At 45.7% G+C, this 16323-nt stretch overlaps 5 protein-coding genes and 2 non-coding genes across 7 annotated transcripts; 6 read left to right on the forward strand and 1 right to left on the reverse strand.

The window, feature by feature from the left end:
• Positions 1-496: 496 nt before the first annotated feature.
• Positions 497-2600, forward strand: F4822DRAFT_127235 (alcohol dehydrogenase GroES domain protein). Its single transcript, XM_051452656.1, has one exon. It carries the CDS (start codon positions 1197-1199, stop codon positions 2259-2261), a length of 1065 nt encoding a protein of 354 aa, XP_051318146.1. The 5' UTR covers positions 497-1196; the 3' UTR covers positions 2262-2600.
• On the forward strand, positions 524-628 carry F4822DRAFT_t25. Its single transcript has one exon. It is a non-coding gene; the product is annotated as a tRNA-Ser (tRNA).
• F4822DRAFT_425582 (fungal trichothecene efflux pump) lies at positions 2478-4344 on the reverse strand (the record flags this gene model as incomplete). The annotated part of the gene is made up of 4 exons (XM_051460357.1): positions 2478-2882; positions 2939-2964; positions 3021-3521; positions 3786-4344. 4 exons carry the CDS (start codon positions 4342-4344, stop codon positions 2478-2480), a joined length of 1491 nt encoding a protein of 496 aa, XP_051318147.1.
• Positions 4345-6210: 1866 nt separating this feature from the next.
• Positions 6211-7744, forward strand: F4822DRAFT_127201 (synaptobrevin). Its single transcript, XM_051452655.1, has 3 exons — positions 6211-6398; positions 6845-7076; positions 7132-7744. Exons 1-3 carry the CDS (start codon positions 6303-6305, stop codon positions 7161-7163), a joined length of 360 nt encoding a protein of 119 aa, XP_051318148.1. The 5' UTR covers positions 6211-6302; the 3' UTR covers positions 7164-7744.
• A 2467-nt stretch (positions 7745-10211) lies between these two features.
• Positions 10212-13570, forward strand: F4822DRAFT_390830 (Aspartate/glutamate/uridylate kinase). The gene is made up of 3 exons (XM_051457068.1): positions 10212-10335; positions 10456-13244; positions 13298-13570. The coding sequence occupies exons 2-3, from the start codon at positions 10616-10618 to the stop codon at positions 13354-13356; spliced, it is 2688 nt and encodes an 895-aa protein (XP_051318149.1). The 5' UTR covers positions 10212-10335; positions 10456-10615; the 3' UTR covers positions 13357-13570.
• A 388-nt stretch (positions 13571-13958) lies between these two features.
• F4822DRAFT_390832 (aspartate-semialdehyde dehydrogenase) lies at positions 13959-15971 on the forward strand. Its single transcript, XM_051457069.1, has 4 exons — positions 13959-14115; positions 14180-14434; positions 14497-15231; positions 15290-15971. Exons 1-4 carry the CDS (start codon positions 14085-14087, stop codon positions 15355-15357), a joined length of 1089 nt encoding a protein of 362 aa, XP_051318150.1. The 5' UTR covers positions 13959-14084; the 3' UTR covers positions 15358-15971.
• Positions 15972-15988: 17 nt separating this feature from the next.
• F4822DRAFT_t26 lies at positions 15989-16082 on the forward strand. The gene has a single exon. It is a non-coding gene; the product is annotated as a tRNA-Pro (tRNA).
• Positions 16083-16323: the final 241 nt, after the last annotated feature.

Raw genomic sequence — 16323 nt, forward strand, 5'->3', positions numbered from 1 at the left:
CGTAGAACAAGGGGTGGTTTTGCGATTAAGCAAGGTTTGGGTTCCTGGGTTTGGATTGGATAAAAATGGATGGTACAATAAAAGGCTTATATATTATGCATTTAATCCATTTATTTGAATAGATGATTGTTCGGACATAAAAGATCATTTTCTTGATATAAATTAGCCTATCTGTCTAAGAGTGACGTGATTTGCAGCACAACTGAGTATTGCTACCTACATCTTGGATGTCTACTATGCTAACAGGACGGTAGTTCACAGACGCTGAGAGGTAGTCTAGAAGAGCCACTTAGGTAAAACTTAAGGCTCAATAGGCAAACCCTAAAGCGTTGCTTGTGATCTTAGTTTGTATGTTGCGCATAGTAGTAAGAGGCGCTATGACTAAGATATTACGTGAGGTAGTTTTGTCCTAAAACGACCTAGCGGGTGTCACGTAGGCCTCGCAAGATTTGAAGGTTATAGGTATGCTTTAGCAGCATTAGTTACTAAGTCAAAGCATCAATCAGAAAAATCAGGAAACTGGGGCACTTTGGCGGAGTGGTTAACGCGATGCCCTGCTATATCCTAGTATTAGGAATCAGCTTAGGCATTCCCTTCGGGGGCGTGTGTTCGAATCACACAGGTGTCGATACTTTTACATTTTTCTTCTACTAAAAAGATATATTCCTTTTTCCTCGTACCATTTATTTTAATAGCTTTTTATTCCTCTTTTTGAGGTAGCTACATACCCTATTCTATTAGTATCAATTTGTCGTCAATTATCTAATGTTATAAAAGAGAGACAGCTATGACTTCGTGCAGATAGAAATATAATATCAAGAAGGAAAAAAGCCCACGGCCACATCTTTAATAAATTATGTCAAATTATAATTTTGTATTATTTGAATTATTACATCCCTTATAGCCTGTTGCATGCGACAAAAGATGAGTTACCTAGGTATTAAGTCCTGTTGGTCATCAGTAACTCCTATAACGTATCACAAATCACGGCGACAGCCAACATACATTCGATCAGCCAATCCAAAAGGGCGCGGGTCTGTAGAAATATTTTATTTCTTAGGCAGCATAGCTATAAACATTGATTCTATCATTGCCTAGATACCAGCAGGTGTTATAAAATGGTATCAATTTACTACGACATCAAATAATCTAACCTATCGATTTAAGTAACTCTGTATATTCGCAAATCTTTCATAATGAAAGCCTTCAAATTAGCCCAATGGGGCCAACCCGGCCAATACGTCGAAGTCCCCAAACCCGAACCTGGACCCGCGGACGTCCTAATCCGCGTGAAAGCCGCGGGTCTCTGCCGGTCTGATTTGGATATGGTCGACAACCTCCCCGGCGATCCACCATACGCCAATTCCCTCGAACCGGGCTACATCCTAGGCCACGAGAACGCGGGATATGTAGTGAAAGTCGGCAGCGCAGTCACAGATCTGAAACCCGGGGATCCGGTTGTTGTGCATCATATGCGACATTGTGGGAATTGCGAACACTGTACCGATGGCGCGGAACAGCATTGCGATGCTTTTAAACGCGGGGCTATTGGTATGACGAGGGGGTGTGGTATGGATGGCGGGCTGGCGGAGTTTATGGTTGCGCCGCGGTCGGAAGTTATATTTCTGGGTGAGGGCGTGGATCCGATTCAATACGCACCGCTTACTGATGCTGGGGTTACTGCGTATCATGCTATACGTATGGTTGCGGATCGGCTGAAGCCTGGGAATAGTATTGCGATTATTGGCGTTGGGGGACTTGGGAGTTATGCTGTGCAATTTGCGAAATTGCTCTCGGCGGCGCATGTTATCGCTATAGATATTAAGATACCTAGACTAACTAAGGCGACTGAGTTAGGTGCTGATGAAGTGGCGCATTTTTTTGATCGCTCTGGTGAGGGGACTGCGCAGATGATCATGGATCGGACTAAGGGGCGTGGAATCGATGTTATTGTGGATTTCGTGGGCAGTGCTGATACGCTTAAGCTTGCGGCCAAGGTCTCACGACCAAGAGGACGTATTGTGCTTGTTGGTATGCAAGGAGGTACGCTGGAGGTTGGTTGGGGATTACTGGCTACGAGTTGTGAATTCATGATTAGTTTGGGGAGTACGAGACAGGATTTACGGGAGGTGTGTGAGTTGACGAAGGCCGGGAAGTTGACAATTGATATTGAGAGGTTTGCGTTTGAGGAACTGGATAAGGCTTATGAAGCGTTGAGATTTGGGACTTTATGGGGAAGGGCAGTTGTGGTATTCCCATGAATATACCTTTCGTTTATTTCTAATGCCTTGTATTTTTGCGCCAGGTGAAATAGAAATTCCAGGCGAAAAAGAAATGAAGTATTTGGTGCGACATGCTAAATTACTATTCTCAAGAGCACTGTTTTCAATTGTCTCGGTGTATATACAATGCTATTGACAGGGTCGAATCAATCTTGTGGAATTATAGGGCTTTGCACAACCCCTAGTCTTTCGTTTCTAAACTACTTCATCGGATTTCTCGCAGGTTTGTTTCGGCTGGTTAGTATCCTGCAGCGGCGTGGGACGGTCGACCAGTTGCAGTATGTCCTTGCCTGTGTCACGCTTCTTGTAAACTTGTCTGCTAACGTGATCATTTAAGTGATGGCCAAAGTCACGAATGAAAATCGCTGCGATAATTGAAACAATGCCTAACGCCAATGCGGTATAATAAGGATAAACGTATGCAGCGGCATAAGCTTCCGAAATCCTCACTGATGCTAGAGTGAAAATGTCATCGTTCATTCCTGGCACAGTTCTGAGGGCGTCTTCAGTTCCGACGGTGATTGCTTGAAGAAGGGCAGGGACTGAACTCGTCGGTAGACCGGCAGAGGTGATCGCCGGGATGACGATCTTGTTCAGCTTCTTGGGCAGTTTATTCGCTATTTCGGCCGTAAAAATTGCGGTGAATATGAACCAACGATGCTACGCATCGCGGAGACTACGGCTACTTCAGTGTTAGTATAATGCTTTCGACTATAGTCTGGAAAGAATGAATCATACCAAAGGCGACACCAAGATCCGGATCTGAAGCCACGTATTGTACCATAAGCATGGTGACCACTTCACCCCATCCTACGGGAATGGTAGCAAGAAAGGAGAACGCTGCAGCCTGGCTACGTTCAGTCGGGTCGATCGAAGCCATGGCACCCACGAATGCGGACATCCAGATACATCCCACAATAAGCTGCCAACGAATGTGCTTGATAATATGGAATAGAGATCCGACAAAGACAATCCCGGCCCAGGCCCCGAAAGCAACTGTTGTCGTAAGCCATGCTGTCGTCTCCCAATCGCTCGTGCCAAAAACCCTCGTAACTTGTGAAGGCCAAGTGATTTGAAGCGCCACGTTGAGGCAACCAGTGACGGCTGAGATAACCACGATCGGTGTGAATCCGGTGAAATCTTTGAAGAAGTGCATAGGGATGATAGGACGCTCGGGTCCTCCGAACACTTCATATAAAACGAATGCAACAAGGCATACAGCTCCAGAAATGAGAAGGCCTAGTATTGTCGCGGAGTTCTAGGCTAGAGGTTGACCTCCCCATGAGACCCCTAGGAGAAATAGCGCCAGCCCAGCAACTAGCAAGAAAACCCCTATGAAATCTATCTTCTTGATTTCATCAATCGTTTTCACCGATTTCCCATGCATTTGCGTAAAGGATGGCGGAAAATAGAATAAGTAGAATAGTATTGTCCCAGGAACCATAAAGATAATATAGATAATGAATATCCATCTCCAAGTGGTTTGTAATACGATTCTCTGACCCAAGTATGCGCCAAACCCTGTCGCAATAACATTCGGCACCGCCACGAGAACTGTAGCGAGATATTTCGTCTTGTTGGTCGCAAGTTCACCTGTGAGCAAGGGATATGACGCCGGGGGTCCAGAGGCAAGGCCGAGCAATACGTTAGCCCCTATCAAAACATCCATATCCCTCGCTGTACACGCAACGATACCTCCGATTATCCCAAGGATATTCGCCCCAATAGCTAAACCGCGGCGGCCAAATCGATCCGAAAGCCGACCAAAAAGAAGAATACTGATACAATCGCAGACTGTCCACACAATAGAGAACAAACTCGTATTCGCACTAGGGCCGATATCTCGATTGATCGCTGTGATTACGGCAGCACCAACGGAGAACGCCCAGTATGTGCCCAAGAGACTGAACCCAATCCCACCAAAAGTTCCAATGACTCTGATGCTGAAATAATAACCAGATAGTAGCTGTTTCGAATCAGCGGCTAGAGCCTGGGAGCGAAGCTGGTCCCCATCTTCCTTAGCCCCTGAGGACACTACTGTCGGTTCTGTAGTCTCTGACATGGCGAAGGTCGACTATGAGGAGAAACGGTAGTCGGGAAAGTGATCAGGAGGACGAGGCATGCTGGTTATATATATACCAATACAAAACTTTTCCTGATATTTTCGACCCTTGAAGTCCAACCCTGGATTTCTTTCATGGTGGATCTAAGCAGTGTTGATATCGACAAATAAGACTTTTGGACTGATTATACCCATCAGTAATTATTATATGCGGCTTACCAACAGGTTGTGGTAGATACCACTCTGGCATGGGGTATCCACCTCAATTCTGGAGATCAATCTGATCGCATGGCTTCATGTTTGAAAATTGTAAGTAATATTGAAATGAGATGACGACTTAGATTGAGAAATTTTTACCAACACATCTATAACATCTCCTATAGAAATGTATGATCTTCATAGGTAGACATATTATCGGCTTTTTTAGGCGATGAATTGCAACCCTTCTTACCTCTCACACTGGCGGTTCTCTTGTAGCACAGGATACCGTATCGGAGTTTTATTTTCTTATAAGACGTGATATCGGAGATACTATTTCGTGAGAAATTTGATAATCAATGGAATGCGAATTTAGTGGATCGATAAGTATAATCCATCGCTGTCGATCGTATCGTAGAGCGTGTGTCGTGTTTACTAATTAGCTACAGTTCAACATGATATTCTGATACTAGTGATTCGGGACTTCTTCATTTGTGGAGTATTGGTGTAACTGCCTCAGTAGCTATAGGCTCGATAATTAGCGATCTATGGATATCTACTATGCCTAGATAGTCAGCAAATACCAACTAAATACACTTAGAATTGTAGTCGAGGGTACGAAACGAAATGTTTGCGATGTGTGCTGGGTACCCCTCGCACGATGGAAACTCGTTGATGAACCTATGCGCCTATTGTTTCAGCCTTACAATCAACGAGAATTTCAGGGTCCAGTAGATGTAAGGGAGATTCCTTTCCTATCGTGGATATTAATTGTTTGATTGCTGATACTATTACCTAATATGGCATTGTCGCAGACAAGCGAGCAATTCGCATGGAGGGAACTTTATATATCTTCTAGCAACAGGAGGTATAATATTGACGACCCTGTGATGCTCAATCTGGTATTTCGTGATGGTGCATCACGCGCAACACTGCTAGAGTGGGGAAGGGTCAGTACATGTTAAAAATGGTCATCGCAGTACAGTGTTCGATGTAATGACGTAAGTGTATCTTAGCCACACATGACAACCTGAATTATGAAGGTCGCAGTGGGGTATCCGTGTATTTAATTCAATAGATTCAGCGTTGTGAACTCGTAAATGTGGTTGCCTAATACTTGGATATGTGGCGTTGTTCAAGATTGCGTGTTTCTTTGGTGAAGCTAAGAAGATGATGGGCGGTTAATGAAGAGAGTAAGGGGCTGATGCTGACGCGCATAGCCTCGATATAATTATTGTTGAGTGAGTATATGAATTTATCAAGGCTTACTAAGGCAGTTATCATCACATGATGGCCAGCGCCTTCTTTCCCTTTGTTAGAGCCATTTGCTGATTGTTGCTGAGTGTACAAGGATACTTTAGGATAGTTTACGTAGGTGACACAGACGAAACGGCACTAGCGCCCCTTTAGGCCTTTAGGTGCTAGAAATGAACCAAAACTTCCGGCGTTGCCAGACAACCAAGCGTCTCGGATACGACTTTAGCCTTCGCAACCTTTCCTGACCTGATTCCGACCTCCCTCCAACCTCTCTAACCTCTCTAACTCTCAATCTTCCCTGCTTCATCATCATCCACATTCTTCATCCATTTTTTCTTCGCCACACGTAGATACCATCAATCAAACCCAAAATCCCAATCTCTCAATCTTCGCGACGAAATTGCTGCTTCTACTGCATTTAATCTGCGACGTGTTCTACGACTTACGACTCATTTACTGAAACGTTTAACCCGACCGTTCAATCACAACCCCAACTCGCCAAAATGTCCAACCAAGAAGCTCCCTACGATCCCTACATCCCCAGCGGCCAGGCCGCAGGTCAACAGGGCGGAAATGCTCGAACGCAAGCATTACAAGCTGTAAGTTTATTATTATTGAAAAGCCCTCAATTTTGATGCTTTTATTCCCGGATCACGAGATACCGATGGCCTTCCAAGAACCGACCGCGCTCCTTACCTGTGACGACATTACCTAAACGCCCAACAACGCCTATCGCATGCCTATACTGCGACGAAACCCAATATTTGTATGTCTTTGATTGAAAAACAATAGCAAGGAATTAAATAAGGATACGAATAAACATTCAGTTGATGGAATTTACTCGGACCAGTATCCCTTTTTCGAGGCCTCTTATCGACCACAGTATCATCATTTAACTATCGCACTAGCTTCTTATCTATCCATGCGATACTTTCAGCAGTTGCGACATAATTGGAGCCTCAAACTTCCATATCTCATGATCCAGGGGAACATCGTAATCTACAATTAATAAACAAAGAAATGGAACTAACAATTGGCCTTTTAGCAAATTGACGACACTGTGGGTGTAATGCGAGAGAACATCAACAAGGTTTCCCAACGTGGTGAGCGTCTTGATGCTCTACAAGATAAGACAGACAACCTCGCCGTCTCCGCTCAGGGCTTCCGCCGTGGTGCCAACAGAGTGCGCAAGCAGATGTGGTGGAAGGACATGAAGATGAGGATGTGCTTGATTGCCGGTATCATTCTCTTGATCGTAGTTATCGTCGTCCCTTCGGGTAAGCTATTATCACCGCAGTTCGAGCTAAATATATTCTAACCTATCTACTGCAGTTCTCGCTAGCCAAGGCAAGATTTCCAAGTAATTTCGACCTGTACACTTAACCGGGTACATCAAGTTATGAATCTACCTAATGGATGGACTTGGTGGCATGACGAACGAGGGAAAGAAAGAAAGAGCAAGCAGTGAAAAATCTCGCTGGCTACGAGCAAAACGCATTGTGGCGATTCCCGATTTGTATCAAAAAGGAAATTCGGAAGTCGCAGCAAATTAGCAGCAGCACAGAGGAGTTTTAGTCTTTGATTTGACCGGGTTCTTTCTTTTTGGCTCGCAAATGGAATGAATCTTTTTTCGGAAGGGCTTGGGATACCGCCGAACGACACCACCCCGATTCCCCCCAAAGCACTGTGGACGGAGCGGTGGATGGTCCGATTTGTATGTATGATGGCGAGGCGTTTTTTTCGACTAATGCAAGATATCTTATGACCCCTGAATACCAATAATTGACGTGGAGATCCCTAATATTTCTGTTTGTTTGATGTGAACCGATGTCACGGGATTGCGAATGAATATGTGATGACTAGGTGATTGTAGTGTTAGATTTGATGTGACTCGCAATTCCTATTCTTCTTGCCCTTCCCGTCCTTTCTTTATTATCGATGGTTTTGTTTGTATTCCTTTTATCCTAAGAATTTACATGGTGATGCCAGCCGGAAAGTCGATGCGCTACCCATGAAGTAGGGGGTAGGCATCATTACCTCGGACACGAACAGACGTCATGCTAATGCTCTTATCTCGCTATCTAAAGAAAACTAGGCGAATGAGACCATGAGTTCGAAACACGATGTAAGGGAGAGACGTTGAAGATGACTAAATGTTTTATAGATTTGTTTCGTTCCTGAGACAGGCTGGGCATGCATAGAGGCTGAAAATGATACTACAGTGACGTCGTTCTCTTAGGTAAGAGATACGCAATGTTTTCTTCCTGCCGGTGGTTTTATTTGGACATATATCAAATACGGGCTTAAGGATTGGTAGATTACTTGATATGCGGAGTTTGTTGCTATCTACGTTGGTGCACGACTTAAGGGTGTTTAGCTTGCGCATATATCGACGGCTGGATATTTGAAGGCTCGTCCGAAATTGGACCAAGAAAGCTAGAGGAGTAGGGCCGAGCCGCTATTATTTTGGATGATCAATGGAAGACGTTTGAGACGCTATTAAGCTCCCAACAGCGGCCTTGCCCTTAGGAATGGCGAAACCTTCAGAAAGATAAGGGCTATGAAATTTATAATGCGAGACCATAAATCGCAAAAGCAGAGAAGGCACTTAGTCCGTCCATGCTAGTGTGTGATTCAAAAATCAAGGTCTTTTATATAATTTAAGTTAGCATATGTGAAAGGGAGGAATGCTACACCTTGATCTTTTGCCGTTTAAATGTCAACTATGCATACGCAAGATAAAAGTTGCATGTTCTCGCTACTAGAATCTGGCGTTCCCAACGGAAATAAATGAATATCATAGCGATTGTGATGGACTTTTCAGTCCATTAAAGGGTATATCAAGAAGCAGGAATTGGAAATGGATGGACACGTGATGGCCTGATATCTTTATTTTCAGAATTGATATTCAGGGGTAAGTGGTAAGTGTCTGATAGCCGACATCTCATGATATTGGCATATAGGCAGAATGTCCGCCGCACACCTCACAGCAAACCTCGATCGAAAATAGTAAGTCGAGAAGACGAAGCCGGACTAGAAGTCTCAAAATAGAAGCTCAACATATTGATCCTATGACCGTAGAAAAAAATGAGCTTGCTTGTAGAGCTGCATACGGTAGGTAATAGCCAAATTTTCGGCCATGCAACATTTGGAGAAAGTTGGAGATTCTGGCGCTCCAGTCGGTATATCTAAGTCGTCTCCGCCCTAACGTATATCATAGTAGCCGGAGGTTGGATTTTTCACACGCTCAACATCAGGTAGTACAGAGGTCAATGTCAGGCGTGTAACTTCGGCTCACGCTGTGCCGGAGCAATCCAATCCGCTCTGCATGAAGCATTGCCTTTCGTGTACAGTCGGCAAGTGGATAGATTTAGAGTAGAAAGGAGGCCTCAAGAATATCCATAGCTAGCGGGATTTTGAACAACTCACTTGTCTAGAGGAAGTCTCCATATTATCATCATCTACGTTGAGCACGTTGAAAACCTGGTCTGCTAGCTTCGAGCACAGCCTCGACTACGAAGGTGAGGGGTGTTGCTACCGGATTACTGGATTGGGAAACTCTTCTAAGAGAATGAATGTTTTCGATGTCGCGTCAATTTATGATGAATGCTGGATTTCTGAATTTGCTCGGCATCTCAGGGACTGGCGGTGATCTTGCGCATGAAAGGGGCCGCGCAGAATCAGCAGGTCTCGATGTCGCTACGACTTTGATATTCAACTTCGGATCCATGATAGGGCAAGCTGATTAGACGTAATGTTGATATCCTTGGCTGCGTAAGGCACGGTAACGAAGCTTTTTGGATCTGCAGCAGCTCAAAGCTTGAAGCCGTGAGTAAAATGCGCCAAGCTAGGCGATGGTGTATTGATGTGACGATTTGATCCGGTCAAGGGGTCCAGATGAGAGTACAATGAAGCTGGTCGACAAGTACATTGTTTTAACTGACCGGAAACGGTGGTCATGTTTTGTACTACTCGTATTCATATTTCTTCATTTTTCAAAGTAGATAAACCGTGTAGACTATTGCTCGGCCTCTTTGATACGAGAAAGGAGATAAGATGAATAAGAAGAGAGAATCATGGAATGTATGTTGTTCCTGTGAACGTTCACTAAAGTTCGCCATATGCCATTAGCATGTACACTATTTTAATGTGACATGTACCTATCGGTATGCAAATACGAAGCCCATATACGCCTTAAAGATGAAGTAGCTTTCCAAGTAGGGTAGGTTGTACCACGATGAGTCCCACCTTTTGCTTTCTTTTACGTATAAATCAATAAAATGACAGATTATTATGTATTTAACAAGGATTAAACCGTTCGCTTCTCCAAATCTCAATGGGTACCTACAGGGTAGTTGCGATGTTCGGCGTACTAGTACTAGGAATAATTTTTTTTTTCCCTCTCCTCGGTCATTGTACATGTTCTCACCGCGGATAACACTATCGCGGCGAATTGACCTGCCCCTCCTCATAACATCCTAACAATGTGAACTTGACAACATCTACATTGTAGTTATTTTTTCTTAATCAATTCAGGTAATTAATTTCTTTTATGCTCAATTGGTTCGCCTATTGCGCCCTGTACATCCCTCCTTCGAGCGTTTTTATGGTCTAGGGTATTTATTTTAAACTGACTCACTGTAATTTTTGACTTAGATTCTCTCCCCTCTTCCCTCTCTCTTCTCTCCCTTCCCAGGATCTTCCCAAGCTTCGCCGGCGGCAGCTTGATCCTCGTCGCGATACCACGGCTGTATAAGCCGTGGAGGTATCAGTTGAACAAATATACCTCTAGTCTTTCGCTATTCCAACATAGACTATGCTTTCCGCGCGCGCAGTACGAGTAGCCGTCCGGGCTGGCTCTCGCCGAGTCTCTCCTCGAGTGACACGTTTGTCCCCAGCGGTCGCCACAAACTCTGCCTTACGAACCTCGCGAGCCTCATACTCTTCCGCTCGATCGAACGATTCGACGACTCGTGCCGCTGTTATACAGGTCCTCAATAATGTTGGCTCTAAGCGAGAGGTTCAGCAGTACCTGTCTCATTTCTCCTCAGTTTCCTCCCAGCAATTCGCCGTTATTAAGGTCGGCGGCGCTATCTTAACCGACTACCTTGACGAACTCTGCTCGTCACTGTCCTTCCTATACCATGTCGGACTTTTCCCCATCATCGTCCACGGTGCTGGTCCCCAGCTTAACAAGCTCCTCGAAGATGCGGGTGTCGAGCCCCAGTTTGAGGAGGGGATTCGTATTACCGACGGTAAGACGTTAGGTATTGCGAGACGGCTTTTCTTGGCCGAGAATTTGAAGCTGGTTCAACGTCTGGAGGAAATGGGTGTCCGCGCTCGACCTATCACCTCCAGTGTCTTCACCGCCGACTACCTAGATAAGGAGAAGTGGAAATTCGTCGGAAAAATCACCGAAGTCAATAAGGAGCCAATCCAAACTGCCATAGAGAATGGATACTTACCCATTCTCACGTCTATGGCGGAGACGAGGGAAGGCCAAGTGTTGAATGTCAATGCCGATGTCGCAGCAGGCGAGCTAGCGCGCGAACTTGAGCCATTGAAGGTGGTTTACCTAAGCGAGAAGGGTGGTCTATTCGATGGTAACGTACAAAAGATCTCGGCTATCAACCTTGATGAAGAGTACGATCACCTCATGTCCCAACCCTGGTGCAAGTTTGGAACCCGATTGAAGATTCGGGAGATCAAAGAGCTTCTAGATACTCTACCGCGCTCATCTAGCGTCGCCATCATACATCCTGCCGACCTTCAGAAGGAATTGTTCACGGATTCTGGAGCCGGTACTCTCATCCGCCGGGGAGACAAATTAATGACGGCAGAGAGTGTGGCAGACTTCAGCGATCTTGGAAAGCTGAAGGACGTGCTTGTTAGGGACCGTGAGGTCCGGGATGCTAGGGCCACTGTGGATCGATACCTTGACTTCTTACAGGGACGTAAATTCAAGGCCTACTTTGACGAGCCAATGAAGGCTCTCGCTGTCGTTCTTGACCCCGCCGCAGACCAATCCTATTCAACACTGGCTACCTTGACAATAACGAAATCAGGTTGGCTCACCAATGTTGCCGACAACCTTTTTGCTGCGATCAAGAAGGAATACCCTAGCTTGGTCTGGACCGTCAAATCAGATGATGAGAATCTTACCTGGTTCTTCGACAAGTCGGACGGTAGCATCGTTAGAGGCAACGATGTCATGTTCTGGTATGGAATTGAGCCAGGCGACGAGCTCAACAAACTAATGCGAGAATTCACTCTTCATGGCCGAGCGATGCTTGGTGACTCCAACTTGGAGTCTCGACTCCACCGGGCAGCTCAGGTTGCTTCTGAAAATCTACGAGCACATTTCGCCTCTGGTTCTGTTGCCAACCAGGCACGTGGTTACTCGACTCTTGCCCGTCGTCCCGTGCTAGGAAATGCCGCTACGAGCACCTTCTCGCGGGGATCGCGCAGGGGTTTTGCGACCGAAACCAACCCCAACCCGCCATATGGTAAAAAGCATGCCTCTAACACACAACCATCCAGAGTTGCTCTGATTGGCGCTAGGGGCTACACCGGACAGAATCTCATCAGTCTAATTAACACCCATCCCAATTTCGAACTGAAGCACGTATCATCCCGAGAACTAGCAGGTAAGAAGCTAGAGGGCTACACCAAGAAAGAGATCATTTACGAAAACTTGAGCTTCGACGACGTTCATGAGATGGAGAAGAAGGGCAAGATAGATGTGTGGGTTATGGCTTTACCTAACGGTGTTTGCAAGCCATACGTCGACGCTATCAACAAGGCCAAGGAATCCTCTACAAGGGAAGACAACAGCATTATTGTGGACCTCTCCGCCGATTACAGATTCGATAAATCGTGGACGTATGGTCTTCCCGAGTTGGTGAAGCGATCACAAATCGCTCAAGCCACTCACATTTCAAATCCTGGTTGTTACGCAACAGCGGCCCAACTCGGCATTTCACCGCTAGTGGAATTCCTTGGTGGCCAGCCTACTGTATTCGGTGTTTCTGGTTACTCGGGAGCTGGCACTAAGCCCTCTGCGAAGAACAATGTGGAACTCTTAACCAATAACCTCATTCCTTATAGTTTAACAGATCACATCCACGAAAAGGAAATAAGCAACCAATTAGGTGTTGACGTTGGATTTATTCCCCACGTCGCAGTATGGTTCCAGGGTATCCATCACACAATTAATATCCCTCTCAACAAGACGATGACGTCGCGAGATATCAGACAGATGTACCAAGATAGGTATGCGGGTGAGAAGTTAGTCAAGGTGGTGGGAGAAGCCCCGTTAGTAAAAGCCATTAGCGGGAAGCACGGTGTTGAGATTGGTGGATTTGCCGTCCACAGTTCAGGAAAGCGGGTGGTTATCTGTGTGACGATTGATAACCTATTGAAGGGTGCAGCGACACAATGTCTACGTGAGTATTTCCTCTTCACTTGAAATTGCAATTGATTCTAATATGACTTATAGAAAATATGAACTTGGCTCGCGGATATGCGGAGTTTGAGGGTATACCCCCTATGGATTAGAAAGGGGCTTATTCAATGTTTCTTACTTAAGGAAGGCCAAGGTGGTAGGCATTTCTTTCAGGGTTTGAATGCTTAGGGGTTTAGAAGACACTTGTATATACCTAGTACTGAAAAAAGCTAAGCGGAGCCTTCACGATGTTAGAAATAAAGATGTTTATGAAACCCACAAAACTAGAAGTCATATTAGATGCGAATGATCATATGATAATTGTCATCTCCGCGGTATGTCATATTGGCATTGGTTTTGTACCTGTCTCGCTTATATGGGGAATAGTCATTATAATTTTAGGGGGTTTGCTTGGTGGCGTGATTCAAATAGCTCTATAAATCCCCATATCTCGGGCTCTGTAGAATGAAAACAGATGGCGGACTCCGCCCTAAAGATGCCGTTTGATAGCCCTAAAGGGCGCAGATCCAGACGCCGATGTACCTGAATTAGGTGCGTTTTTATAGTATGGTGGGGTAATGGAAATTCAATCGAACCCCCCTGAACAAGTGTTCCGATGGCGGATGGCGGGGTCCAATGGCGGGGCAAATTTTTGGCACCAAGCACCCGAGCAACGGGGGACCAGAACCTTGGAAGCTCACTATAAATCTATCAGCGCCTGTAAATCTTTACGGGGGCAAATTGACACACATTTAAGGGGACCTTAAAAAATAAATATTCGCGACACAGTACTTGCGCAGGAATTTAATATTTTGAGGAGGCAATTAGCTATAAGACAATCATGGCTTCCCAATTCCCTACTAAGAAATGCGGTATGAACCCCTCCTCACGATCAATGGCAAACCTACGTTTACTAACCTGGTTCTTCATGCTTAGGTGTCCTAGGCTGCACAGGTTCCGTAGGCCAGCGATTCATCCTCCTCCTGTCGCAACATCCACACTTTGTCCTTCACGCCGTAGGAGCCTCATCTAGATCAGCCGGCAAAAAGTATAAGGATGCTGTCCGGTGGAAGCAAGCCTCTCCCATGGGCGCCGTTGGCGAATTAGTTGTGCGCGAGTGCAAAGCTAGCGAGTTTGCAGATTGCGATGTAGTCTTCAGCGGTTTGGACTCAGACGTTGCTGGTGAAATCGGTACGTTTAACCCCATCAAGCGCCTTCTTCCCACACAGCTAGCTAATATGTACGGTCACTAGAAATGGAATTCCTCAAAGCCAACCTCGCCGTATTCTCCAACGCCAAAAACTACCGCCGCGACCCTCTCGTTCCCCTCGTCGTACCCACGGTTAACTTACCACACCTGGACCTAATCCTACACCAACGCCAACACCATGGCCTCGAGAAGGGATTTCTTGTTTGCAACTCGAACTGCGCAGTCATCGGTCTCGTAATCCCCTTCGCAGCACTCCAAGCCCGCTTCGGCCCCGTCGACGCCGTCAGCGTCGTAACCATGCAAGCCGTCTCCGGCGCAGGGTACCCGGGCGTGAGTAGTATGGATATAATGGACAACGTAGTCCCCTTCATCTCCGGCGAAGAAGACAAACTCGAGACCGAGGCGCGTAAGATCCTAGGCGGTGTTAACGACGGGAAAACCGCGTTCGTCGAACAAGAAGGGCTGAAAGTGTCCGCAGCTTGTAACCGAGTACCGGTACTTGATGGACACACAGCTTGTGTTTCGCTGAGATTCGCGAAGAGACCGTCGCCTCCGGCGGAGGAGGTTAGGAAGGCGCTTAGGGAGTATGTTAGTGAGGCGGAGAAACTGGGGTGTCCGAGTGCGCCGAGGCCGAGTATTCAGGTTTTTGATGAGCCGGATCGTCCGCAGCCTAGGTTGGATCGTGATTTGGGAAGGGGTTATACGGTTAGTGTGGGACGTGTGCGGGAGGATGAGAGTGGGATTTTTGATATTAAGTTTGTTGCGCTGAGCCATAACAGTAAGTTATCCAATTTCCTGTATACTTGATTGAGAGGGAGGTTGCTAATGATATATAGCTGTTATTGGAGCTGCTGGCTCGTCGATATTGAACGCTGAGGCGGCGGTGCTTAAGGGGTTTATCTGAGAAAGAGTAGGTAGGGAGCAAGCTTGCATCTTGCATCTACAGGCGTTTGGTGGACTAGTTCATTTGCATGGGAAGACAAAAAGGAGACAAGCATTTGTAGATATCGTGGTAAAGATGATAACCGTGGAAATGAAAAGTGATTTATTCTTCGACGAGAAAGTGTAGTTGTGCGATGGTGATATGTGTTAAAAGATATTCCCTACGAGCCAGAGTTTCAGGGCTATAATAGTCTTCCTAGGTGCAAAAACTGGTAAAACCTATTGCTTGATTCTGAATGGAGGCAATATGTTTTGCAACTAAAATTATTCTGATGTATTTGCAAGGAATTGATTATTTTATGTTATTAGAGATAGTCCTTTGTTCCTTTGTTCGAATAGGTATAATTTAACAAAATGCAGAAGCGACGTCCGTATATAAACTGAGGAGCTATTATTCGAACTTTATTCTCACCAAATCATCTTCACTATAGCTTTAGTGGATGGCGCACTAAATTTTGGCGTTGTTCGAATTCGGCGGGGCAGTGTATAGTATATAGAGCCCTATAAGCAGCCAACTTTTCATCACCTCGTCAGCCAATGACAAGCCATCATCCACTTAGCTGAGCACAGCTAACTCCCCCCTCTCGTAGAGCGGCTTCGTGGTCTAGTGGTAGGATACTCGCTTAGGGAGAACCCTAAAGCAAACAAAATTGCGAGTGGTCCCGGGTTCGATCCCCGGCGAAGCCCTTCTTTTTGCTGATTTCTCTTTGAAATTGGTGTAAGATTTGGTGTTATTTTTCCCTTAAAGTTTGGGGGTTGATATAGGTGTTGGTGAAGAGCTGAGGAAGGTGGTAGGCGGTTTATAATTGGTTTCGGTTCTATGGTACACTAGCGAGTTAGTTTATGTGATAAATTTTTGTATTCGCGATCGTTGGCATCACTTACCTAGTGACGTCCTCTAGTCTTTTAGTAGTTCCCCTATCACCAA

This window comes from Hypoxylon trugodes (assembly GCF_022578975.1).
Source record: "Hypoxylon trugodes strain CBS 135444 unplaced genomic scaffold F4822scaffold_2, whole genome shotgun sequence".
NCBI lineage: Eukaryota > Fungi > Ascomycota > Sordariomycetes > Xylariales > Hypoxylaceae > Hypoxylon > Hypoxylon trugodes.

Excerpts from the sequence above, each read along its gene's own strand:
- F4822DRAFT_127235 (XM_051452656.1), top strand. The coding sequence starts at position 1,197 with ATGAAAGCCTTCAAATTAGCCCAATGGGGCCAACCCGGCCAATACGTC.
- F4822DRAFT_127201 (XM_051452655.1), top strand. The coding sequence starts at position 6,303 with ATGTCCAACCAAGAAGCTCCCTACGATCCCTACATCCCCAGCGGCCAG. Across the intron at positions 6,399-6,844 it reads GAACGCAAGCATTACAAGCT|CAAATTGACGACACTGTGGG; the intron begins GTAAGTTTATTA and ends TTGGCCTTTTAG. Across the intron at positions 7,077-7,131 it reads AGTTATCGTCGTCCCTTCGG|TTCTCGCTAGCCAAGGCAAG; the intron begins GTAAGCTATTAT and ends TATCTACTGCAG.
- F4822DRAFT_390830 (XM_051457068.1), top strand. The coding sequence starts at position 10,616 with ATGCTTTCCGCGCGCGCAGTACGAGTAGCCGTCCGGGCTGGCTCTCGC. Across the intron at positions 13,245-13,297 it reads TGCAGCGACACAATGTCTAC|AAAATATGAACTTGGCTCGC; the intron begins GTGAGTATTTCC and ends TATGACTTATAG.
- F4822DRAFT_390832 (XM_051457069.1), top strand. The coding sequence starts at position 14,085 with ATGGCTTCCCAATTCCCTACTAAGAAATGCG. Across the intron at positions 14,116-14,179 it reads ATTCCCTACTAAGAAATGCG|GTGTCCTAGGCTGCACAGGT; the intron begins GTATGAACCCCT and ends CTTCATGCTTAG. Across the intron at positions 15,232-15,289 it reads TGTTGCGCTGAGCCATAACA|CTGTTATTGGAGCTGCTGGC; the intron begins GTAAGTTATCCA and ends AATGATATATAG.